This window comes from Eumetopias jubatus, unplaced genomic scaffold, assembly GCF_037043125.1.
Source record: "Eumetopias jubatus isolate StellerSeaLion01/CBP00866 unplaced genomic scaffold, mEumJub1_p1.0 scaffold_9, whole genome shotgun sequence".
Classification (NCBI taxonomy): Eukaryota; Metazoa; Chordata; class Mammalia; order Carnivora; family Otariidae; genus Eumetopias; species Eumetopias jubatus.
This window is the reverse complement of record NW_028274815.1, coordinates 97,595,908-97,620,875: the sequence shown is the minus strand read 5'-3', so window position 1 is coordinate 97,620,875 and position 24,968 is coordinate 97,595,908. Positions and strand designations below refer to the sequence as shown.

The 24,968-nt window shown below is 47.6% G+C and overlaps 1 protein-coding gene across 5 annotated transcripts in view; it reads right to left on the bottom strand.

Moving 5' to 3' along the window:
• The window catches only part of RRBP1 (ribosome binding protein 1), a 63,981-nt gene extending 39,234 nt beyond the window's left edge, over window positions 1-24,747 (bottom strand). For 2 of the 5 annotated variants that reach the window (XM_088026700.1, XM_088026701.1), the window contains exons 1-2: window positions 24,532-24,747; window positions 41-1,823 (exon numbers count right to left, since the gene is read on the bottom strand). In XM_088026700.1, the coding sequence (XP_087882826.1) occupies window positions 41-1,802 (1,762 nt within the window). In that variant the 5' untranslated portion in view covers window positions 1,803-1,823; window positions 24,532-24,747. The remainder of the gene's footprint in view (window positions 1-40; window positions 1,824-24,531) is intronic. The other 3 variants (XM_088026697.1, XM_088026698.1, XM_088026699.1) reach the window with 2 other exon arrangements.
• Between the last annotated feature and the right edge of the window lie 221 nt (window positions 24,748-24,968).

Below are 24,968 nucleotides of genomic sequence, written 5' to 3'. Positions count from 1 at the left end.
CTTTCCCCTCCAAGTTCACAGAGATATCAGAACGACTTACCAGGCTCACCTTTCTTCTTTGAACCAGACTTCTTCTTTGCAGGAGCCTCTTGCTTTGGTGCCTCTTGACTCTGGACCATATCTGCATTTTTGCCTTGGACAGGAGCTGACTCTGCCCTTTTACCCTGATTGGCAGATGCATCCACCTTTTTGCCCTGGTTGGGGGACCCTTCTGACTTTTTGCCCTGGTTCGGGGTTCCCTCTGCCTTTTTGCCTTGATTGGGGGCCCCCTCTGCTTTTTTACCCTGGCTTGCAACACCCTCTGCCTTTGTGCCCTGATTAGCAACCGAATCTGCCTTTTTGCCCTGATTCTGGGCCCCCTCGGCTTTTTTGCCCTGATTCTGGGCCCCCTCTGCCTTTCTGCCCTGATTCTGGCTCCCCTCTGCCTTTTTGCCTTGATTCTGGGCCCCCTCTGTCTTTTTGCCCTGGTTGGGGGTCCCCTCTGCCTTTTTGCCCTGGTTTGGGGTTCCCTCCTTTTTTCCCTGGTTGGGGGCCCCCTCTGCCTTTTTACCCTGGTTGGGGGTCCCCTCTGCCTTTTTGCCCTGGTTTGGGGTTCCCTCCTTTTTTCCCTGGCTGGGAGCCCCCTCTGCCTTTTTGCCCTGGTTCTGGGCCCCTTCTGCCTTTTTGCCCTGGTTGGGGGTTCCCTCTGCCTTTTTGCTCTGGTTCTGAACCACTTCCACCTTTTTGCCCTGATTGGGGCTCCCCTCTGCCTTTCTGCCTTGGTTTGGGGTCCCCTCCTCTTTTTTGCCCTGGTTGGAGGCCCCCTCTGCCTTTTTGCCCTGATTCTGTGCCCCTTCTGCCTTTTTGCCCTGATTCTGGGCCCCCTCTACTTTTTTGCCCTGGTTGGGCGCTCCCTCTGCCTTTTTGCCCTGGTTGGGGGCCCCGTCTGTCTTTTTGCCTTGGTTGGGGGACACCTCTGCCTTTTTGCCCTGGTTTGGGGTTCCTTCTGCCTTTTTGCCCTGATTCTGGGCCCCCTCTGCCTTTCTGCCCTGGTTCAGGGCCACTTCTACCTTTTTGCCCTGATTCTGGGCTCCTTCTGCCTTTTTGCCTTGGTTGGGAGCCCCCTCTGCCTTTTTGCCCTGGTTGGGAGCCCCCTCTGCCTTTTTGCCCTGGTTGGGGGTTCCTTCTGCCTTTTTGCTCTGGTTCTGGGCTCCCTCTGACTTTTTGCCCTGTGCAGGGCCGGTGGCTGGGGTATTGGCCTTGGCACCCACTGGGGGCACAACCACCATAGGCACCTCCTTGGGAGCAGTTTCTAAGATGGCAGCCTTGGAGGCAAGAACTTGAATGGAATTCACTACAGAACTGACTGCTGGTTCCACCTTTGCCACTTTTTTCTCCTTTTTCTTTTTGTCCTTAGGGGAGGAGGCGAGCTTCTCTTGGGGCATGGCTGGTACCGTGGCTATGGGGGCAATGACCACGGGGGGCTGGACTGGGGTTGGAGCCACGGCCACTGCGGGTGCCCGCACTGGGTCTTTGAGAAGGATGGTCATGTTGGGGGCTGGCTCATGGTAAGGTATCTTCCCGTTAGGTTTCTCTTCCTTTTTTTTGGTCTTTCCTTTCTTCTCCACCGTTTTCTCCTTCTTTTTCTTCTCCACTTTCTGGTGGTGAGTTTTTGCCATCTCCTTGCGCTGGTTGGCCAGGGCCTCTTCATAGGATGTCTCCTTCATGGAGAAGGTTGACACGAGGAAGATGCCGATGGCAGAAACGACCATGAATCCACCGAAGACCACAACCCCCAAGGTCTGAGTGTCGTAAATATCCATCCTGGCTTGCTTTCCTTTCACCTGCCAAATACATACATGTAGATTACTTTTTGCAAAAACTGCGGCATTTGACAGTTTCTATACTCATCCCTACCCCCAAAGTTAAGCTTTCACTAATTCTTCAGACTGATAAAGTCAAAGAAGAAACAAAGTCCGGCAATCTCTGATGCCATACATTCCTTCCTGCCCCTCTTTAGAAGTGAGGCATTTTTTTTTTTTTAAGATTTATTTATTTGAGAGAGAGAGCACGTGCTCATGGGGGGAGGGGGACAGAGAAACTTAAGCAGACTCCACGCAGAGTGCAGAGCCCAACGCGGGGCTCGATCTCAAGATCCTGAAGCCTCACGGGGGCTTGATTTCATGACCCCCAAGATCACAAACCGAGCCAAAACCAAAAGTCAAATGCTTAACTGACTGTGCCACCCAGGCACCCCCCAGAAGTGAATTTTTATGAAAGACATGAGCAGACCCCATTAGTGCTAGGAGAGGAAGCAACAGAGGAATGGCAGAGTGCGGGTCTGGACACATAGTACCCTGGAGACTCAGAAGCCACAATCACAATTCAAGAGATTCTCCACTGCAGGGGTCAAAGATGCACATAAACACAAGCCTGGGCCAGGGGTGAGACAATGGGGAGCGGTAAGGACTGTGGCAAGAATGCCCCAGTAAATTAGGGGGCAAGTGTCCCTCAGCCATAGCTGATTGTTGTAGAAATGTGAGTGCCATGTTGAGAGATCTTCCACTTTTTTGAATTAGGCTAGAAATTTTTTTCTTTCAAAGTGAAATCAACAGATTTTTTTAAAATACCATGTAAACCAAACCAAGTCCTTCTACAGGCTTTGAGCTGCATGCATTCTGGCCAGCAGGCCCCTGGCACACCATCTCGAACTCTGTTGTCTCTCTTCCTCAGTGCTCTGATAAACACAGTGACCCAGGGTCAGAGACAATCCTTCAGAACCCTGAAAAGCGATCAAAAATTTGTTGAAGGGGCGCCTGAGTGGCTCAGTTGGTTAAGTGACTGCCTTCAGCTCAGGTCATGATCCTGGAGTCCCAGGATCAAGTCCCGCATTGGGCTCCCTGCTCGGCAGGGAGTCTGCTTCTCCCTCTGACCCCCCCCCCGCATGTGCTCTCGCTCTCATTCTCTCTCTCAAATAAATAAATAAAATCTTAAAAAAAAAATTTGTTGAGGAAAAAACGGCCTTCAGGATAGTCCTTAAAGAGCTGCAGAACTTGTGGGGCACCTGGGTGGCTCAGTCAGTTGAGGGTCGGACTCTTGATTTCAGATCTGGTCATGATCTTCAGGGTTGTGAGATCGAGCCCCAAGTCAGGCGGGCTCAGTGCTGGGCATGGAGCCTGCTTAAGATTCCCTCTCCCGGGGCGCTTGGGTGGCCCAGTCAGTTAAGCGTCTGCCTTCGGCTCAGGTCATGATCCTGGAGTCCCAGGATCAAGTCCCACATCAGGCTCCCTGCTCAGCAGGGAGTCTGCTTCTCCCTCTGACCCTCCCCTCTCTCATGCTTGCTCTCTCATTCTCTCTCTCTAATAAATAAAAATCTTTAAAAAAATAATTAAAAAAAAGATTCCCTCTCCCTCTCCCAACCCCCTTCACAAAAAAAAAAAAAAAAAAAGTGGCAGAACTTGCAATTTCCAAGTTAGGAAACAGGAAGTCTTGGAAAGTACACCAAATAAAAGACCCCAGGTTTGGAATTTCATGTCTGCAGGCTGCAAAGAGGGAGGGAAAACGGGGTCACCAGACCCAATCCTCACCCCAGGGAGGGAGCCCTTTGCCTGATGACACTCTCCAAATCAAGAGCATGGGCCACCTCTTCTCATTGCCTGTGGACCAGTGTCCACAGCTTCCTGGCTGCCAGCCCAGGATGGGTCTGACTTCAGTGAGGAACCCCAAGAGGCTTGCTTATTTGGATGCATTCATCTTTTATCAACTAACTTTGATGCTACTATCACATTCCCAGTCCCCTGAATAGATCTCAGGCTCCTAAAGAGATCCCAGTCCCTAAAGGGGAGCAGCGATGGAATTAGTGAACAAAATGCAAGTGTAAGGTGGCGGGTAAGCAAAAGTAGAAAGAGGGAGGAGGGAGCAGAAGAAGAGAGGTCAACAGGCCCCATTCCTGGCATGACCCCTGCCCCCCAAATCTCTAGACCTTGGGGTAGGCCATGTCCAAGCTTGTCAGTTGAGATTCTGCCTCCATTGGGAGTGGGGGAGGGCAAGAGAGTGGGGATTTCTCAAAAATCACAAAATCCAAATTCTGACCGTAGGGCATTTTAAAGAAAGGACTGAGAAGAGATTGTTTCAAATGTCTCAGCATTAGGTTCAAAGGAGAATCATTCTCCTCACAGAACACACATAATTTCACTGTGGCTTTCTCAATAAGCCCCTTGCAGGAACAGGGTTTAAGGGGCTCATGACCAAAACTCCACAGCACACACTCCCCCCGCGGTAACCCCACCAGCTGCAGCTCTATCATTTACTTCTCCCAGACTATCACCCTGGGTCTGCAGGACCAGGGGAACCTCCTTATCACAGCTGTAACCTCCACGAATGAAGTGTGAGGTGGGCTCACGGAGTCTTCGAATCCTGGGCAAGTGGATTCTGACCTCTGGCCGTGGGTTCTGACCATGTGAGCCATAGCCAGGCGCCCTCAAGAGGAGCTGTCCCAAATTAGCCTTTCCAGGAACACACTCACAAACAAGGTATCAGAAAGGAAACTGCACCCTGCTCAGCCCTGGAGGGAATCCAGTGGATGGAAGGGCAGAGACAAGAAGGCTTGGAACGTTCTATGGTCAGCTTCCGTTTCTTGGTGGGCATCCACCAACTAAAACTCTGGGTCCTCACAAGGATCTCTCAAAACTTCGCCAACATGGACACATTCAGGTACAAACACTACATTATAGTCACTGTATTAATCTATTCTGATGACAAAAGTCTTCTGACACACTCCTCTTTGTCCAAGGCAGCACGATGCCAGGGGCCTGGGTCACTCCCTAAGACCCAAGTGGCTTCTCAACAACTGTAGCCTCAAGGGGCCGTGTCCCAGGGAGCTGTAGCAGGGTCACCACGCCGACACAACCACCAGGCTCCTACAAAGCAGGGACTGTCTCCCACTGAGCACTGTGGGATCGGGGCAGCCTTGTGGTGGAGGCAGAAAAGCCAGGGTTGAAAAAAATCGCCTTGAATCTTACTCAAGTTAGGCCAATATGGGATACAAAAATATATCCTCTGTTGGGAGCACAGGCTCAAGAAAAGCTAGCTGGGGAGAATATTTTCCCTCTGCCGCACACACAAATGTATGTTTGATGGCAGCACAATGTGTCTTCCAAGTTTTGCAGAACGGGCTGCTCTAAAAAGAAATCCTATTCCCACCACTAATTCCTGAGTTAGAATTTCTTTAAAAGAAATCTTTCACAGGAAAATGAAAAGCCCTAGCCTTGAGAAGTAATACACTGGAACACTTACGGCTAAGGCCGTATCACCGTCAACAGCAAGGAAAGCTAAGTGAAAGCCAGCCGTATTGCTGCTCTGCAGTTGGCCTGTGTGGGGCAGAAACATCATGTAGAGATCCCAGACTCACAGGGTGAGCCAGTGATGCCTCCCAAGTGTGCTCTAGACCCCAGCATTCTGGGGACTTTGCTTCTGGAATCCCTGCTGTCATTGAAAGGACCCCCAGTAGGAATGTCCCCCTGGGGTTTCCCACAGGGCCAGGCCCAGGTGGGCAAAGAACTGGGCCAGATGTGTGACCATCCACATCTTGTATGGGCTGACCACAAAGAACCTACATTCTGTCACTTTGGGAGACGTCTATGAACTAGGTGCTTTTACTTACTATTGCTAGTACACTTAAGAGTGTAGAGCAGAAAGGTCAAGGCCCTGGGAGGGAAGGAAGCAGGAGGCCACCCAGAGGCTCGGGGACCACTCCCAGGCTTGGCTGGCTTAAACTCACTGACCCACCTTGAGGGTCCTAAGAAAATGGTTTTTCTTCTGTTCCTAGCAGGTAAGGATTCAGGGAGCAAATGTGAGTAGCAGTTCTTTAGACATGGCATATATCTAACTCGTGTGGCCCAACCTACCCAGTCCAAATTGGCCACTTCAGGCCAATTTGGCATTTGGGATTTGGGTAGGTCTTGTGAAGAGACCCTCGACAGCAGCCCCGCACCCCTGGGGCCGGCTCTCATCACTAAGCAGCTGCTCTGCTGTGGGCCACGTGCAGGTGCACGAAGACGCATGGGGCAGGGGTGTGCTGGGCACATGTCCAAGGCAGCAAGTCTCTGGATGCACTTTCTGGGCACAGGTGACCAGTTAGGAAGGTACAAAACTAAAACAGAGTGACAATAAATCAGAGACCCTAGCAGATATGACCACAGCAGACTACCATCTCCTAAGATGTTTTTGTTGTTATTTTTTTTTTAAAGAGAGGAGAGATTGAGAAGGGAGGGAGGGGCAGAGGGAGGGGGAGAGAGAGAATCCCAAGCAGGCTCCATGCCCAGTGCGGAGTCGGATGTGGGGTTCATCTCCCGACCCTGAGATCATGACTTGAGCCGAAATCAAGAGTCAGACGCTTAATTGACTGAGACACCCAGGCACCCCCCATCTCCTATGGTTTTTAAATATTGTGAAAAATACTGTGATCATCCATTTCCTACCACCCCAGCTCTCGTGTCACAAGACTCTGAAGCAGTGTTGATGAGGGTCGGAGTGGGGCTGACTGGGCTCATCTCTGAGTCTCCACTTCTATCAGATGCCGTGTTGACCGTGGGTTTTTTGGTAGAAACATTTCATCTGGTTAAGCTATCTTGAATTCCTAGTTACCTTTTCTTTTCTTCTTCTTTAACAATTGGGTACTGAATGTTAGCAAATGCTTTTTCTTTATCGCTTGACATTTTCTCTGATCTGAAATGGGTTGAATCACAATAATATATATTCTAATGTTAACTCACAGATGGCTCGTATGGTATAAACACTTCTTGACGTTGGGCCTTTTCTTTTTTAATATATCACTAGATCTGGTTTGTTCACCTTTTTTTTTTTTAATGTGAGATTTCCATGTGTGCTCGTAAGTAAGAAAGATCAGGAGTCATTCTCATGACCCTGTTCTTATGTGATCTTGGTAGCGGGGTCACTCATGGGTCCTACGGATGGTCCTTTTCCCCGTTCTTTGGTTTGGTAGAATCTGCCTGTAAAACTGTCAAGATCTGGTGTTTCCAGATCTGTTCTTGGAGGTGGGGGGAGAGGGGGAGGGAGCTAATTTTTAGGTGCTAATTTAATTTCATTTTTCCACTCAGTTTTATTGAGATAGAACAGACATACAGAACTGTGTAAGTTTAAGGTGTACAACACAATGCCTTGACATATATATATCATATATATATGATATAAATGATTATCACACTAAGTTCAGTTAATATCCATCATCTCATACAGAGACAAAAAACAAGACAGGAAAAAAAAGGAAAAACATTTTGTTTTCCTCGTGAAGACAGCTCCTACTCTCTCAACTTTCAGACAGGCCACACACAGCCATATTAGCTTAGTCATCATGCTGTGTGGTACACGTCCCTAGCACTGACTTATGTTGTAACTGGGCGTCTGTACCTTCTGACCCCCTTGCTGCTAGTCCCCCTCCCCCTGCCCATGGTAACCACATGTCATCTCTTTTTCTAGGAAACCAGTCTGGTGTGTGTGGTTTTTAAGATTTCACATATAAGTTAGATCATCTGAAATTTGTCTTCCTCTGCCTTGTTTCCCCTAGCATAACGCCCTCAAGGTCCTCCATGTTGCCACAAATGGCAAGGTTTCCTTTTATGGATGAGTAATATTCCATCATGTGTGTGCACACTCAAGTGTGTGTGCAAGTGTGTGTGTGGCACAACTTCTTTATCCATCCATCTGTCAATGCATACTTAGGTTGTTTCCAGGTCTTGGCCCATTATAAATTGTTGATTCAATTTCAATGATGATTCCAGAACCAGCTTTTGGGTTTGTGATCCAGCATAAATAATTAATTTTCATTATTCCTTCCTCTCATTTCTACTGGTTTATTCTGTTCTAACTTCCTGACATGGACATTTATTAATTTTCAGGCCTTTCTTTTTTCTTGTAGCAAATAGTTAAGGCAATAAATTTCCCTCTAAGTACTGCTATAGCTTCATCCTACAAGCTACAGCACACACACACAATTTTCACAACTGTTCAGTTGTATTTTCTAGTTCCCATATGATCTCTTAAGACTCGTGAGGTGGCACTTGAAGCTTTGAATAATCATTGATAGTTCCTCATTTAACTATGCTGTCATCAGAGGATCTGATCTGTGTGATAGAGGACAAAGCTTTCAGACTTTTAACTAGGATCCAGACATAATAATTTTTTCCATGACCCAGGACACAGAAATATACACACTGGCATTTGTATATGTATATATATACACAACATATAAATAACAGAACTTTCATGAAATAACTCAATACTAGTACATGGATGCACCAGTATTTTCTATACCATTAAAACATTTGAACAGGTTTTTCGTAATCAATTAAATTGATTTTGAGGCTCAACATACTGATTCAGACTATGGTATTTGGTATATTTTGCTGGATTGCGGTCAATTTTTATAAATACATGTGTACTCTATGGAGTGAAGCATTCTATGTGCATCCTTAGTTTGAGCTTAATAATGTTTTATAGAACCATGTTTTGCCAGCTCAATCAAATAATTATTGAGAGCTTTTAACATTTCCCATCATGGACTTAACGGTTTCTCCTGGGAATCTGTCAATCTGGGTTTTATTTGAAGGCCATCTCATTAGGTGAACATCAGATCAGCGTTGTTACGTCTTCCTGATACGGTGTCTGCCATTTCCCCCCTATGATATAGTGACCTTCTTTATCCCTAATAATGAATTTTTTCTCCCCCATGAAAGTCTAGTTTGTCTGATTATTTAAAAAGTTATACCAACTTTTGGGAGGTTAATATTGGCCTAGAATCATTTTCTATTCTTCACTTTCAACCTTTCTGTGTTCATACGTTTTAAGTAGAACTTTTAAAAATAGCATAAAGCTGGATTTTATTTTAAGACCAGTGTAGCAATTTGTCTTTTTAACTGGTAGGTTTAATTCATCAACGCCTATTGTGATTTCCTATATAACTGGACTCATTTAAACCTTTATTTTGTCATTCCTATTTATAATCCTTCTTTGCTTATTCTGCCCCCACCCCCTTTATTTCTGCATCCTATTGGACTATTTAGATTTTTATCTCCTTTTCCTCTATGGTGTTTGGAAGTTAATAACGCTACTTGTATTTTTTTTTAGTGACTCCTAAACTTATAATTAAAAATTTTTTTTAAGATTTTATTTATTTGAGAGAGCAGGTGCACACACATGCATGAGCGGGGGGGGGGGGGGGAGGGGCAGAGGGAGAAGCAGCCTCCCAGCTGAGCAGGGAGCCTGAATGCAAGGCTCAATCCCAGGACCCCAAGATCATGACCTGAGCTGAAGGCAGGTGCTTAACTGACTGAGCCACCCAGGCGCCCCTAATTAAAATGTTTCTGACCCTTCCATTTTCCTAACATACACACTTGACCTGATTTCACCAATGCCTCCAGCCACTTCCCCAACAGCAGCATAACTGGAGAAGGCCTGAAGTCTAGTGCCCTTCCAACTGAGCCCCTTTTCCAACCTGGTGCACACCCCCACTCCTTCTCCATCACACACCCCAGAACTACTCCTTGTTTTTCCTCAGACAGCTCATGTTCGCATTCCCTAAATGTTTACCAATTTTTTTTTGCTGACCACTGCTTCTTGCAGCTCACCCCCTTCTTTTGGGGTCTTTCCAAAGTACATCCTTGACCAGCTCTTTCAGCAAGGATCAATTCTGGGTCACCTTTCTCAAGTCCTCACAGAGCTGCAATAATGTCTTTACTCCACCCACACTCTTCATGAATGGATTAACTGAGTACAAAATTCCATGCTGACAGTCCTTTTCTCTCACCACTTTGAAGACATTTTATCTGTCTTCCTGTCTTCTGGCTCTTTTTGGTGGGGGAGGAGGAGTTATTATTGGGGAAACATGCTATTCATTTGTTGTTCCTTTATGACACCTTTAAAGAAAATCTCTCGTAACTTTCGAAGATTCATCTTTGGGGTTCTAAGGATTCAACAAAATATTTTTAGGTGTGTATCTTATTCAGGCTCATTGCGCATTCTGAGCTTGAGGGCTCATATTTTCTGTAAATTCTGGAAAACCCTGGGCCACTTTGTTCTTTGAAAACATTCTTGCTCCTCCTTCATGGCAGGATTCCTAATTAGACCTCAAGCTCTCCGTGCCGCCACTTGGGAAAACTCCTCAGACCCATGTTCCACTTCACCAACAGTCTCTTCAGCTGAATCTAACCAGCTCTGTAATCAGCCCTTTGAATAAACTTGTTTGTTTTCAAGTTGGCCTGTTTTTTTTTCCTGGTATTATTTTTTCCATTACTGTTTTTCATCATCTACTTTTATACCTTTAATAGTGATGTTGTGTCACATCTTTGGTGGGATGTCATCAGAGGCAATCCTGTCTAGGCTGAGTTGTGGGCTTGTTTGGGAGCAGCTTAATCTTGGCTTCAACCAGACCCTCAGAAAGCAGCAGCTGCTGACTAATTTCTACACAAGGCATGGGCTTCCAGTAAACAAGATTCTCACGGACTACGGGCCTCCTCTGCCCCAGGACAAAACAGATAAGCTCCTGGGTCATTGCCCCTGGCCACTAGTCTGCCCTTCCCTTGAGGGAGCGGCCCTTCAAGGGAGCGGGTTTCACATGAGGGGGTGAGGGGAGGCTCAGGTCCCATTCCCCCGCTCAACAAACCCCTGTTCCCACTGGGTCATGACAGCCAAAGACCCAGGAGACTCCTGCTGACCGGACTCCACCCACACCCAGGGTCAGCTTACTTCTAGGCCCCAGTCATTCCCCTCGCCCTCCATTGCCAGAGGCTTCTGGCAATCTCTCTTACTACTAGCTGATAAGCTCAGCTATGCTTTTTTAGAGAATGTTTATTAACTTTAACATTAGAAGAGGGTTTTCTGATCACCTCATCTAAATAATAAGTGTAATCTCTGATTTTTTTTTTAACCCAGAGAAACTAAGAGAAAATTTGGTTGCTAAACAGTATATTCTGAAATAATTTATTTCATGTTTTAAGAGAATGGAAACAACTGACTTCCCACTTTAAAAAAACAATGCTACTCATTTTAAAAAAAGATGAAACACTAAAAATAGAAATGTATTCTATTATAAGCCTTTGCTTATTCATCGGCTATTTCAGATTCAATTTCTATGCCTAAGGAAAAAAAAGAAAGAATGGACATGTTTTTGTGTTTTTCCAAAATACCAGTGTTTGGAAAAGTAGGTACTTCAAAAGGCCTAAATCTTCCTAGAGCTTAAGAGCTTCACCTCATCAATGAAGACAACATGCCTCTAAGGTAGGAATCCAGAACGCCCGACTTCTCTAAACGATTCTCTAAATGACGACTGTTAAGATGTGCTGGCCCACGACAGAATTCTTAATGGGCCAGACATCAGGCCCCCAGAAAGCAGGGACCAGTCTCTTCCGCACTGTATCCAAGCAAACCTAAGCACATCAAAACTCCCAAGTGCATGATGAAGAAGGCTCTATGAAATATGCCGTCGGGGTAGGAGTCGCCCATTTATATGGCTGTAGGGACCACATCCAAACAGAAAAACACGGGTATCCTGGCAGAGGAAAATAATGCACACTGTGGGAACTGGACACTTACACACTTTTGCAAAGAGTTATTTCTTGGTTCTTCATAGTTTCCCCACTACTGCAAATGTGGTCTCTGTTTCATTCTGTTTGGTGCTGGTACCCAGAAACGTAATAGATTTCTGTAGGGTGACTTTGCCCTCCAGCAACCTTAATTCTAGGGACATCTCCTTAGATTTTTAAAAGTATTTTCTCCATACATAAGCATCCTGACTATGGATCATGGTTTTGTTCCTTTCTCCCCAGTCTTCCCATCTTTGGTTTCACTTTTTGAATTTTCCCTCCAACACAGTGCTAAAGACAAGGAATGACAGCAGCTGTCCCATTTTTCCTTACCTCAAAGGGAAAGATTCAGGTGCCCTGCTGGTTAGTGTGATGTTTGCTTTTTGTAGATATCCTTTGTTTATTTCAGGTTCTTGGTTCAGTGTGGATAAGTTATATTTTCCTAGAAATTTATGTTGTCAGAACTTGCAAAACTCTTCCCATGTGGAGATGTAAAAAAATAGGTCTTCTATGTATGATGTGTGGTATAGCCCCCTCCTCGGGATCCTTCAGATATTTTTAATAAACATCTATGACACTGGTTTTATTTATTTTAATTTAGCACAAGTTGTTCGTTCTAACCACTTACCTTTTTAATGTCTTCTACATTTGTAGTAAAGTCCCATTTTACATTCTTGAGAGGACTTGTGCCTTTTTAAGACTTATCTGACAGAGAATACAAAAGAGGGAACACAAGCAGGGGGAGAGGGAGAGGGAGAAGTAGGCTTCCCGCGGAGCAGGGAGCCGGATGCTGGGCTCAATCCCAAGACCCTGTGATCATGACCTGAGCCAAAGGCAGACACTTAATGACTGAGCCACCCAGGCGCCCCTGTGCCTTTTTCTTGATCAATTTTGCTTGGTATCTGTCAATATTACTCATCTTTTCTGAGAATGAAATCTTGGATTTGTTGGATTCATCTATGTACTTACTTGGTTTCAGTTTCATTCATTCCTTCTCATCCACACTTTCTTCTGACTGGTTTCAGTGTATTTTGTCTTTCATAACTTCTGGAAAAAGATGCTTACTTATATATAGCTCACTACTTTTCATCTTTTCTGATGTATGTATTTAAAGGTACACATTTCCCTGTAAATAATACTTTAGCTACATTCTACAAGGTTTGATGTGTAGTATTTTCATTACCACTCTATTTCCCCTTTTATTGACCTACAAATAAATGCTAAAAGCATACTTTTACAAAATTTCCAAATATGTGGAGATTTTCTATTTCTTTTTATTCATATTTCCAGGTTAACTAAACTGTGGTCAGATTACCTGCTCTATATAATCTCAATCCTTTGATATTTGCTGACACTTAACTCTAAGGCCCCAGATATGGCTAATCTTTAAAAATTTTGAAGCCAAATGTGTATTAGTTGGCTGCAGTGTTTTATTTATAGTCATAGACCACATTAATTTTGTTCAAAGTTCTAATCATTGTTGATTTTTGTCTGCTTAGCTGTCAATTACTGACAGGATGTGCTGAAAGTCTTTACCAGGATTACAGATTTGACCACTTCTTGTAGTTCTGTCAATTTTTGTCTTACGTATTTTGTGATTAAGTTAGTAAGATGCAAAGTTAAAATTGCCGTATCTTTAAGCCAAATTAAACCTTGATCATTATGAAGTGCCCTTTCTCTTGATAATGCTTTGTATGTGTCAAAGCCTCTTTTACATACCAATAATACAACACCAGTTTTCTTTCTTTCCTCCCTCCCTCCGTCCCTCCCTCCCTCTCTCCCTCTCTCTTTCTCTCTGTTTCTTGGTATTAAGTAATCCTTCTGCCCAGCGCAGGCCTTGAACTCACGAACCCGAGATCAAGAGGCGCACGCTCCACTGACTGGCGCCCCCACACCAGTTTTCTTTTAATAGATTTCCTATAATACATCTTCTACCCTTTTATTTTCAACCTGTCTCCTGTTTACAGAACAAGAGTGGATTTTTTAAATCCAGAATATCTTTATGTTTTAACTGCAGTATTTAATCAATTTATACTAAATATGAATACTGATATTTGAGTTTAAATCTATAATCTATTTTGTGCTATTTTCCCATCTGTCCTTTCTTATCTTTTTTTTAAATCATTCCATTTTGCCCCCCTCTACTCTTACAGAATACAGTTTCCATTCTTTAGTAATTACCTTTAAAAAAGAACACACAGGGTTCGCCAAGTTCAAAGTTAAACAGTCCACCCTTCCACTAACTCCATTACCCTTTTTGCCTTCAGTGTTACTGTTCTCATGTATTTAATCCTCTCCCTTTTACAGCCACCACCCCCACGCCAAATGTTACTATTATTCTTTCACACTTGTTTAGAGTGGGCCAAATATTTACCACCCTCTACTCCTCGCCTGTACAGCTTTCCTCCTTCCATTTGCCATTACTTGCCCTAGAGCATCCTCCAGAATTTCCTTTAGCAAGGCCGTCACTAATTACGTGTCTTGGTTTTTGCCTTAAAAGTCATCTGGGTTTTTTGGTTTTTGATGTTTTTACCCCTTTGGTACCTATATCACTACACTGTCTACATATGGGTGCCTCATCCATTCCATAAAACCCTCAGGCATCATCTCGTCCAATACTGGCTCTGGCCCACAATCTCTCCTCGAACCCCAATTAGACACGCTTCTCAGTCTATCCTCCCTAATTCCTAATTGGTCTTGGAAATTTTTCATCTATTTGGCTCTCAAAGATGAAATCTGGACATTTTCTTCTGCTCTTTCAGTTCACTTTTTCTCTTCAATCTTCTGGGTTTTTAATTACAATTATCGAGCTGCTCATGTCTAGAGGTTGTCCCTGCTTCCTTTTTAAAATTTGCGAGGTCGTTTTATAGTTTCCTTTCCTGGTATGTATGTTCGAACTTGTCTATTACTTGAACTATAGTAAGAAGCACTGTGTACAATCAGAGTCAACCCCTCCACCGTCTGGTATTTTCACAGATCTGTTTCTGCTGGTCCTCATTCACGGCACTCAGCGTTCCTTGGGTTTACTAGGGACTGCTCACTTTCCTGTGAAAATTGCACGTGGGGATTCACTAAGCCTGGAATAAAGGGGCAGTCCTTCGGAGACCTGCTCATCTGCTCCCTTGCAGGATGGCACGGGAGCACTAGAGTAGCACTACTACTCTAAAAGAATTTTAAAATCGGCTGGAGCATTTCCTTCCACTTAGGTCACGGGATCTGCATGAGGTACAACCTGTGAGTACAAGCTGGGGAATGGGCTTATTTCTGGGTTGCCTTCACCCCGAAGGTATAGCAGCCCTCTGTGGTTCCAGCTCCAAGCGCAGGCTCTTCCGTCATACTGCCCCCTGTGCCCAGGGATGCCCTCAAAATTCAGAGTTTGCCCCATTTACCAAAGGCCCTCAGGATTGGGCTTACTGTCCAAGGTCACGCCTTTCCCTGAGGTTTTGGCCTCCTCATTATCTTCCAAGAGTAAATAACCTACGTGTCCATCATTAGATGAATGGACAAAGAAGAGGTGGTATACTTTATACACACACACACACACACATGCTCTCTCTCTCACTCACACTAGAATATTACTCAGGCAAAGAAAAGAATGAAATCTTGCCAATTGTGAAAACACGGTCACACCTTGAGGGTATTACACTGAATGAGATAAGCCAGACAGAGAAAGGCAAATACCACATGATTTCACATATAAGTCATAATCTAAAACACAAAAATGAACAATCCAAATCAAACCAAACCCAGATTCAGTTAGAGAACATAGTGGTGGTTACCAGAGGGGAGGGAGGCTGGGAATGGGGGGAGGTGAAATGGGTGAAGAGAATCAAGAGGGACTAACTTCCAGTTTTAAAATAAATTAAGTCATGGGGATGTAATATACAGCATGGGGAATACAGTCAATAATATTGTACCAACTTTGCACGGTGACAGATGGTAACTCAACTTATCGTGTGATCAGTTCTCAGTGTATACAAATCACTGTTGTACACATGAAATAGAATATTGTGTATCAATTACACTACAATAAAAAAGAAAATATCCCAAGCCATTCCATGCTTTTCAGAAGGTGCTTTTTATCTGTTACGCAGCACCTGCCCTGCACCTCCCCACCCTCCCAGTCAGAAGGCTGGTCCAGACCACCCAATCAACAGAACACAGTGGCCCCCTCACTTCTTGGGGCTACTGACATTTGGCTCTGTTGTGTCAAGAGACACTGAGGTTTGGCATTCCTAGCCAAATGAAATCCTAGCCAACCAATCTCTTAAAAGAAAAAGGTGAACATCCCTGCTATTGACAGCAGGGCTGGTTATGTGGCTAGGGAGACTTCCAAATCCAGACCTGGATAGACAATCCATCCCAAGAAGAGGGGAGTCTGCAGCGTGTCCCTGCAGCACCGACCTGGGCTCTGCACACAGATTCCAGGAGGTGGGAGGCTCTCCAGATTAGAAATGTGGGTGTCAGGGCTGAATGACACCTGGTACTCAACTGTTGGCGCCTTTGTTTTTAAGAAATCCCCTTAATACTCCAACATCCACTACATTAACCTGGGGGTGGGGATCTGATAACTCAGTCCCCAGATCGAGGCTCTCCCTTCATTTCACGAAGAGGAGCTGCGAGGAGGAGCTGTATTTCCACTCGGATTTGTGGTGGAGGTAGCATTTGCTCATCAGCAACAAAATCTGACCCTCTTTCACGAGGCTTTTGCAAAAGCCCATCTTGGATTAACGAATTCCATGGCCAAATGCTCCTATCTCAGTGACAAAGGGGGAAGGACGGTATGAGTGAGTTTATTTCTTGTTAATAGCAATGGTAACTCAAACTTCATTCCGGTTTCTTTTTAAAGTCGGCCATTGTATAATATATTCCGAGCCCTTCAGTCCTGCTGGTGGGAGCATAAATGAGTCCCCGCACCTTGGGAAAAACCCTGGCCTCTCTTCTAAAGCTGAGCATATGCCTCCTTGAGGCTTGCAATCCCACTGCTAGGAATGGACCCAACAGCCATGTGGATAAGTGGTCACCATAGTAAGGGGCAGGACTTTATATTTCATAATATCATGCAATTTCTACCATATTATAACGGGAGCCCCCAATTACAAACTAAGTACCCATGCAGAGCGAAATGGGCACTGGTGCAAGACTCACAAGCTGGAGTACCACGCGACAATGCCAGTGAACCACCACAAGGCCGAAAGCACAGAGCACTCCCACCCCCGCGTCCAATGAAAGACCCAAGAGAGCACGGGCCGCGTGATTCCATTTCTACCTCAAGTTCAAACACGATGGAGCGAAGCTGTGTGCCAGGAACCAGCTACCCTTGGGGATGGGCAGCAGCTGGAGGGGGCAGAAGAGGAACTTGTTGGGGGATAATATTTCTTGATCTGCTGGTTAAACGGGGTGATCAGTTTGTGGCAGTTTACAACTGGGCTACAGACTCATGGCTGAGCACTTTTCTGTGTATGTAGTTTACTTTAGTAAAGAGCTTAAAAATATATATGCCCACTCTGGTGGGAAACTGTATCACCTGGAACTTGAAGGTGGAGCATCTCTGGTTCCAGGAGCATCTGTGACCCTGTCGCTGCTGCCATCTCCCAGCCCTCTCCCAGGCATCGTGGCCTTGTTCCCACTGAAGAGGCGGGTGGCTGGGGCCAGGGGCCAGGAAGGCAGTCACCTCCTGCCCAGACCTTGCAATCCGTGGCCACACCCACTGTGCCGCCCCACAGATCCACTCTTAAAAATCCAACTGTTCAGAATTAAGTCTCCAACTTCATAAACTCCCAACTTGAGAGGGAAGCAAGTTAACACAGAAAACAGTGGCTGGGCTTCAGAGTCATGGCTAAAGTTGACCTTTTCATTGTCCCTTCACCTGCCACCGTAAGACTTCCTTAAGGGGTCAATAATTCATTCTTTAGCACTGATTCGTTTTCTTCAATCACTGTAACTGCTACTAAATTCTGAAAATTACTATTTCTTTTCCAACTTACTACAAACATCGAGAAGGCAGAAAGAAATGAAAGTGTGTTCAACAGAAATAAGGCTACGTCTACTTCCTATTCAGGAGTCGTCTTAATTGAAAAGAAAACAGTGTGGATGCAGTCGGGTGGTACGTTTTAACCTCTGAATGAGAAGTTCCAGAGAAACATATCGCCTGGGCTTCGGGCAGAACAAGCGTCTTCACCCTTCCAGGGAAAATGAGTCGCCAGATGCTCCCATCACAAAGGGCGAGGAATCGGGATCAATTTTTCATTTCTTTGCCCAAAAGCGAAAGCAGGAAGAGTGGAGGAGAAACACAAGGATGGCGGTAGACCAGGAATGGACCCTTACCAACCAGACCACCTGCCTCACCCACCATCCCCCACCTCCCCTGGCCTCCACACGTCAAGTCCTCCGAGGACAGTGAACCCCGTGCGGGAGGCAGGAGGCTCCTCTCCTCAATTCCTGTGCTCCTCGAAGTCTGACTAAAAGAGAGAATAAAATGCCATCTACAAGAAAAGAATTTTCCTCCTACCACTAAGGAACACTCTTGCTCACTAAACACAAAATCCACCTCTTCTCGGAGAGAGCCAGCACATTGTTCAAAGCAAAAATAACATTTTCTTTCCTGGCGAGCGTGTTGTCACTGATACACTCAATTATTCCCCAGCCCCACCTAATGCTCATCAGGCACAGGAGAAGACCGAGGGTGTTCGCTGCGTGTTCTCCTCCTGGCACTGCAAGCAGCTGGGAAGGGCCCAGCCCCAGCCAAGCACCCTGACATGGAAAGTGGGCTGTGGAGAGACAAGGAGCACGGAGATTAATATAACTGGCCTGGAGAGAATCCAAAAATCACTTGGCTTCGTAATATGTTTTTTGTGTTTATATCTGATGCTCTAGGAATCCTGACTACTTCAGGCTAAACAATAACATACACATAGAACACGAGCACTAGAAAATCCTCTCCCCATTAGCTCAGCGAGGATGGGCACCCACTGTGTGCCAGGCACTATTCCGGGCATTAGGGATACCTCAGGGAAAAGAGAGCAGACACAGTCCTGCATCAGCAGAATGGACAAAGTCAGTCATGTATGCAACATGTCTGGCTGGCGATAATGAAGAGAAAGTGACACACAGAAGTGGGACAGGGAGCAGGGATGAGGGTGGGGGATCTGCTAGGGGCTGTCACTTTAAGTAGGGTAGTCAGGGAGATAACACTTCACCGACCTGAAGAAGATAGGGGAGCAGGCCATGTGGCCATCTAAGAAACAGTGTCCAATGGACAGCAACAGCAAGTGCAAAGGCCCCAAGGCAAAAGCATGCCTGACAATCAGAGGAGGCCAGTGTGACTGGAGCAGAGGATACGACGGCAGGAGGGAAGCCAAAGTGAAAGCAGGGCCGTTGGAGGCCACTGGAAAGACTGGCCAAGGAGGGTCTTGAACAGAGAAGTGGTATGACCTGCTCTGGGAACAGACTAGAAGGCAGAGAGTAAGGGCAAAAGCAGGGACATCTCCTCAGAGATAGTGAAGTAACCCCTGAAAGAGAGGACAGGGGTTTGGACCAGGGTGGTATCAGCGGAAGTGGTGAGAAAGGTTGCATTCTTGCTCTGTTTTGAAGGGGGAGGTTTGCTGTTGTACAGGATAAAAGAATGAGAAAGCAAGGAATTAAGGATAAACCGAAGTTTGTGGTCTGAAAGACAGGGCCATCTGGCCTAGTTTCATTTTACATGAAGAGGAAACCGAAGCCCATGAAGGATAAAAGTCAGGTCCAAGCTCACACCACTTACTTCTAGGACTAGCACCCCAGCTACTGCTTCTCCCTCTGCTCCCTCCTGCAGCTCAGCAGGAGACAATGGTGACCTCTCAGGTCACACCTGGATGCCCTCCAACTCCTCTCTGCTCTCAGATGCCAGAGTAGACAGCGCTCCCTTGGGGACTGCCAACACCAAGCACATAATGAAAACCAGGATAGACTGTTGGTGAATGAGAGCCACAGGCCCTGCCCAGAGAGGATGATCAAGTCCGTGGCTGCCATGCAAGAAAGCAGACCTGCTGTGCTCACACAGTCCCATTCTCCCCAGAAGAACCCCCAAAGCTAGACTTCTAACGAAAAACTTTAAAAGGTGGCTTGGTTGTTTAATAACATGAGGGCGGCCAAACAGATACCAGGTGTAGGCCAAGTTCAGTCCATGCAGGGCACCATCTTGGAACCAGGCTCAAGACAGCCTAAAACAGACCTGGTCCACTCACACCTTGACCAGGGTTAGGGCCTGGAATTAAAGGTTTCAGGTTAAGACGGTCTTTTATTCCAACTTTTTAGCCAGCAGATGCCGTTCATTATCACTATAATAGCTGATAACTTCCAGAACAATCTTAGTGAACCTCCTCTCCGACCAAAAAGAGAGTAAGCAGCTGCCCATCATTCTGGGTTCTTCGTTAACTTTGGTTTTACCTTATTCTACAAGGAGGACTAAGATAAGCCCACTAGTACAGCCAAGAATTCAGTCTTCCCAAATACTCTCCAGTGATCCTTTCAAAGTTGTATAGAGTATAACAGAGCCCTGCAAATGACCCAGGAAACAACTCATGTGAGCCAAGTATGAAAACACCAAGACACTGCTATGTGTAAGGCTTAAGGACCAGCAGCTGTTCCAATCTTGGCAAAATAACGAATTTAGAAATTACAAAACTTTCTTCATAAATCAAAGTTGCTTCCCATTGCTACACAGTGGGATACGCATGTCACTCATGGCACTTAAGGGAAACACATTAGATATGTCTGGTTTTTATTTTATTTTTTTCAAGGATTGTATTTATTTGAGGGAGAGAGCATGCACGTGCACAAGCAGGGGGAGGGAGAGAGGGAGAGGGAGATGCAGACTCCCCCCTGAGCAGGGAGCCCAATGCGGAGTCTCAATCCCAGGACCTTGAGATCATGACCTGAGCCGAAGTTAGATGCTTAACTGACTGAGCCACCCAGGTGTGTCTGGTTTTTAGATGTGGGAGTCGGGTTGCAGGTTTCAGGAGACTCGTCAGAATCTGTCTGCCTAAGAAAACACCCTCCTAGGAAGTCCCTGAGTTAATTTTCTATAATGCTGGATAGCCCTCTTGCCCAGGCTCTCCCTTAGAATTAAATATTAACTTTCCCTACAAGCCATATGCTGTCTGCCCAATACCTATTTGGCTTGGTCCGGCTGACCATTCTGATGCTGTTGATAGCAGGTTAAGAATTTCCCCCCCCCGGGGTAGGGACACTATCTGTGCTGCTCCCCCACCCACTTTTTTTCTTGGTATGCAATTTACGATGCACACAAAGAGGCAGAAATCAATGCTTTCCAAGGGTGGTATCTTATTAGGGTGAAGCCCATGAACTGCCACTAGCCAACTGTTTTTGACGTATAAAATGGGCATCTTATATGGTTCAACATGTTACTTCTAAATGATCAAGAACGGAAACTTGAATGTTTAAAGAATCCCAACTACCTGGAACTCTTAAAAAAAAAAAGAAAAAAAGAATTCCAGCTATCTCTAGATCAGCACTGTCCAGAACTCTTGGTGATAATGGAAACTATCTAAATCTGCACAGCAAACACACAGCTCCTGAGCATGTGAAATATGGCTAGTATGACTAAGAAACAATTTTTTAATTTTACTTGATTGTACTTGTTTTAAGCTGAAACAGCTCTATATAGCTACTGTATCGGACGACAGAGTTCTTCACACAAGAAACAGGTCTCACTCATTTATATTTATAGTGTTTGAAGGCCCAGCACACAGGAGACATTTGATAAATGAAAAATACCTTCTTGCACTGAATACATTTTCAATACCCTTCTTCCTATGAAGCTCTTAATTCTGATCTTCTAGTTCCACGTCCTCCCTTAGGTAGTTACTATCCCAGCAAATGTGGAATTATCAGGCCCTGTGGGTGAACATTCAGAAGGCCACACCCACACTGCCCAGCACCTGGGCAACAGGAACTGACCTGACAGCACCACCTAACCTGTTGGGCCTCCATGTTCCCATCCACAGAATGGGAACAACCATACCTATTCTATAGAATGGGGCTGCTGCAAGGCCTAGATATGCGCCCAAGTTGTGAACTCTGATTCTCAATAGTCAACCTTAAAAACCAAGCTGAGCTCAGCTTGAGTTGTCCAATGAAGTAGGAGGCTAACTAACGAGAATATTAACAGGTATGGCGGTCTACCTCACTTGGTCAACATTTATCGTGTTACAGGTCAGGCCTTAACTACTACTGTAGGCCCTGGATGTACAGCTGGTTAGCACAGTCTCTGCCTTCCTAATTCTGACTGACCATTATTTTTTCCCTCCCAAAACAAGATTTTAGTGAACAAAAATCCACAGCCTCGAAAGAACTTGAGTCCCTGCCTAAGTGCCATTCATTAGTAAAAGTTCCCAGAGATAAAAGAATAAGAGGAGTCTGGAGTCCTGACACTTTTAAAAGGTGTCCCTATTACATAATAAGCCAATATTCCACTTAAACCACTTCCATTCAACCACTTCGACAGAATTTGGTACTGTATAATTACTGCAGCCTATTAACTTAGGAATCGTTTCAGCAGAGAGCTTAATTGCTCAAATGTGACTCAATGATTCAGGACTTATCTAAAACTCCCCCATCACCAAAAAATATTCATGCACCAAGGTACCACACTAACTTATCTCTTTATAGATGTTCAAAGGCTGATTCCTAACTATGAAAGAAAGGAGTCCTGTTACAGCATGGTGCCTACAGCTCTACCCACTGAACATCCTCTGTTTCCAAACCCCAAGACACCTTTCTTGTCCCTATCCCAGCCGCCCTGCAAGCCACATGTGCATTGCTCCAGGTAAAGGGAAAACAGCCTAGTGGGAGGTATGCCCCCACTTTTCCTCCTTTGCGTGAATAGATAGGGAAATGGCATCTCCAGAACCTTAGAACCAGAAACTTCTTTCTGGAAACAGGTTGGCAGCCCATGGTGGGGCTGACCTTTAGAAAGTTCATAAAGTAACTGAGACATCACCACCGTAAGCAGCATGCGGCAGGATCACCAAGACTTCTCTGGTGTCAGATTAAGAGGAAGTCAAGAAGAGCAAGCACAGAAGCAAAGTGTAAAGGAGGGAGGCAGAGTCAATAGGAGAATGCTTCCCAACTGCGTAGGGCGGGTGTAAAACGTGCAGCTGTCCCTCCTGAGAGTGCTGGAAAGCAGACCTGGGTCTCCAGAAACACTCAGCAGTCAGAATTCTAAAGCGATCTCTAGCTTAGGATGTTGAGGCCCTGGTGGTCGCACTTCCCCAAACTCCAAAAAATACCATCCAGATGCCCCCACCCTGCAGGTTCCAGCACAGTAAGCAAACAGTGAGGTGGGAGGTTCCCAAGCACCCTTCAAAGTTTCATTTCCTTGGTGCTTCCCAGTCTCTGCTGACCTCCGACCTCCAGGAGTTATTGCCAAACTGCCTTCTGTTTGCACAAGGTCCTAGTTTTTCCCAGCACTTGCTGAGGAGGTTGCCCTGACCCCAGGGTGAGTGGGTGGTATATCTCCGGGTTACAGATAAGGAAACCCAGGTTCAGAGAGGTTAAGGGACTTGCGCAGAGGGTCTGTAAGTGAGGGCTGGGAGTGGAATCCAGACCTTGGGACTTCTGTGAGCCCTCGGCCTGCGGTAGGCGGGCTGGAGGCAGAACCAGACTCCACCTCCCTCTCATGCCCCCAAGCCCCTAAAAACTCATCCCAGCAGTAACAGGCAACACTTGTTGGCTATTCCCTACGTGCTGGGTCTTCACAGCTTTTCTCTTAAGTAGAAATGATTGGCAGCCCCGTTTTTCAGATGGGAAAGCGGACACCTGGAGTGAGACAGCTTGGCCCAGGTCACCCTGAACGCTGCCGGGATTTCAGAAGCCCACTCCCTTAACCGTTACACCACAATGAGCTATCATTTATTATCTGTAACCTGGGGAAGGGTCCCCGACGCTTCCCGGACGCCCTACTGGAAGCGCACACCCCAGCCCGTCCTCCCTCACCCAGGGCGCGGACTGGGGAGCCCGGCGGGCCAGGGAGGGCGCCAGGCCGGAGGCCAGCGCGCTTGGCCGGCCGGGCCGGAGATGCCCGCTTCTGCCTGGGCCTGGCACCGCCGGCCCATTCATTGTGGCGCGGGCGGGGCGGGCCGGGCAGGGCCCGGGTGGCCCCGTCACCCCGCTGGGCGCCTCGCGCCGGGCTCACAGTGCCCCCGGCCCCGCCGCCAGGGGGAGCAGGGAGCCGCCGCCCGCACTCCGGGAAGTTGCCACCCCGGCCGCCCGGGCGTCCGTACCCCGGACGGTCCCGGTCCTTGCACGGCGTTCCCCGCAGCCCCGAGTCCCAGGCCCGCCCTGTCGGGGGCCGCCCGCCCCCCCCGGAAGCGCCTCCAGGCCGCAGCCCTCAGGCGGGCGTGCTCGGCCCGCGGGCCCCCCATTCAATCCCGCCCTCCTCCCCCCCCGGCTGGCCCCCGCCGCCTTCCGCCCGCCCCCCCATCCCTCCAGCCCGGACTCCAGCCCGGCAACGTCATCCGGCCGCTTCCCGAAACTTAACCCCTTCCTCCGCCAGCTGTGCGCCGCCCCGCCCCGCAGCCAACTTTCTTAGCCCAACTTCGGAGCGTGCGGGCCGGCCCGACGGCCCGCAGGGAGGGAGGGGTCGCCACGTCGCACCGCCCGGCCGCCGCAGGTTTTCCCCGACCCCGACGGCGAGGGGCGTGAGGTCCACACCGCGGGGCGCGCTCGGCCGCCGCCCCTGCACGGAGTTCGCCCGGCACACGCCCCCCGGGGTCCGACCCGACCCCGAGGGTCGGCGGCCGCAGCGACGGCAGGCGGCGGGCGGCGCCGCCGGGGGAGGGGCCGCCAATGAGACGTGTCACTCGCGGCGCTGCCGGCTCCGGCCCCGGCGCCCCGACGGCCCGGCCCGCGCGCTGCCGCCGCCGCCGCTGCAGGGCCCGGCCAAGTTTCTTACCTGCAGCCGGAGACGCGGGAGGGAGAGCGAAAGGGCAGGAGCCGCCGCCGCCGCGGAACCGGGAGAGAGGAGCCGGCCGAGCCTCCGCCGAGAAGCCGCCCCCGAGCAGCTGCAGGCGCCGCGACCCCGACGCCGTCCGCCCCGTCCGCCGTCCGCTCCGGCCGCTCGCTGGCTGCGTGCGCGCGTGTGGAGTCGTGGCACTTTCTGCCTCGGAGCTGGCGAACGGCCCCCTCCGCTGGGATCACCGCCTCCTGCCTTCCCCACCCGGGCCAGCCATTCATCGAGCCGCCTCTCCCCATTGGCCCGCGCCCCGCCACTCCGTGGGTCGCTGGCCAGTCAGAGCGCAGGCGGCCGAGCCGCGGCGGCGGCCATTGGGCAGAGAGGAGGGTCTCCGCCTCGGCCAATGGGAGAGGGGAGGAGCTGCGGGGAGCCGCGGG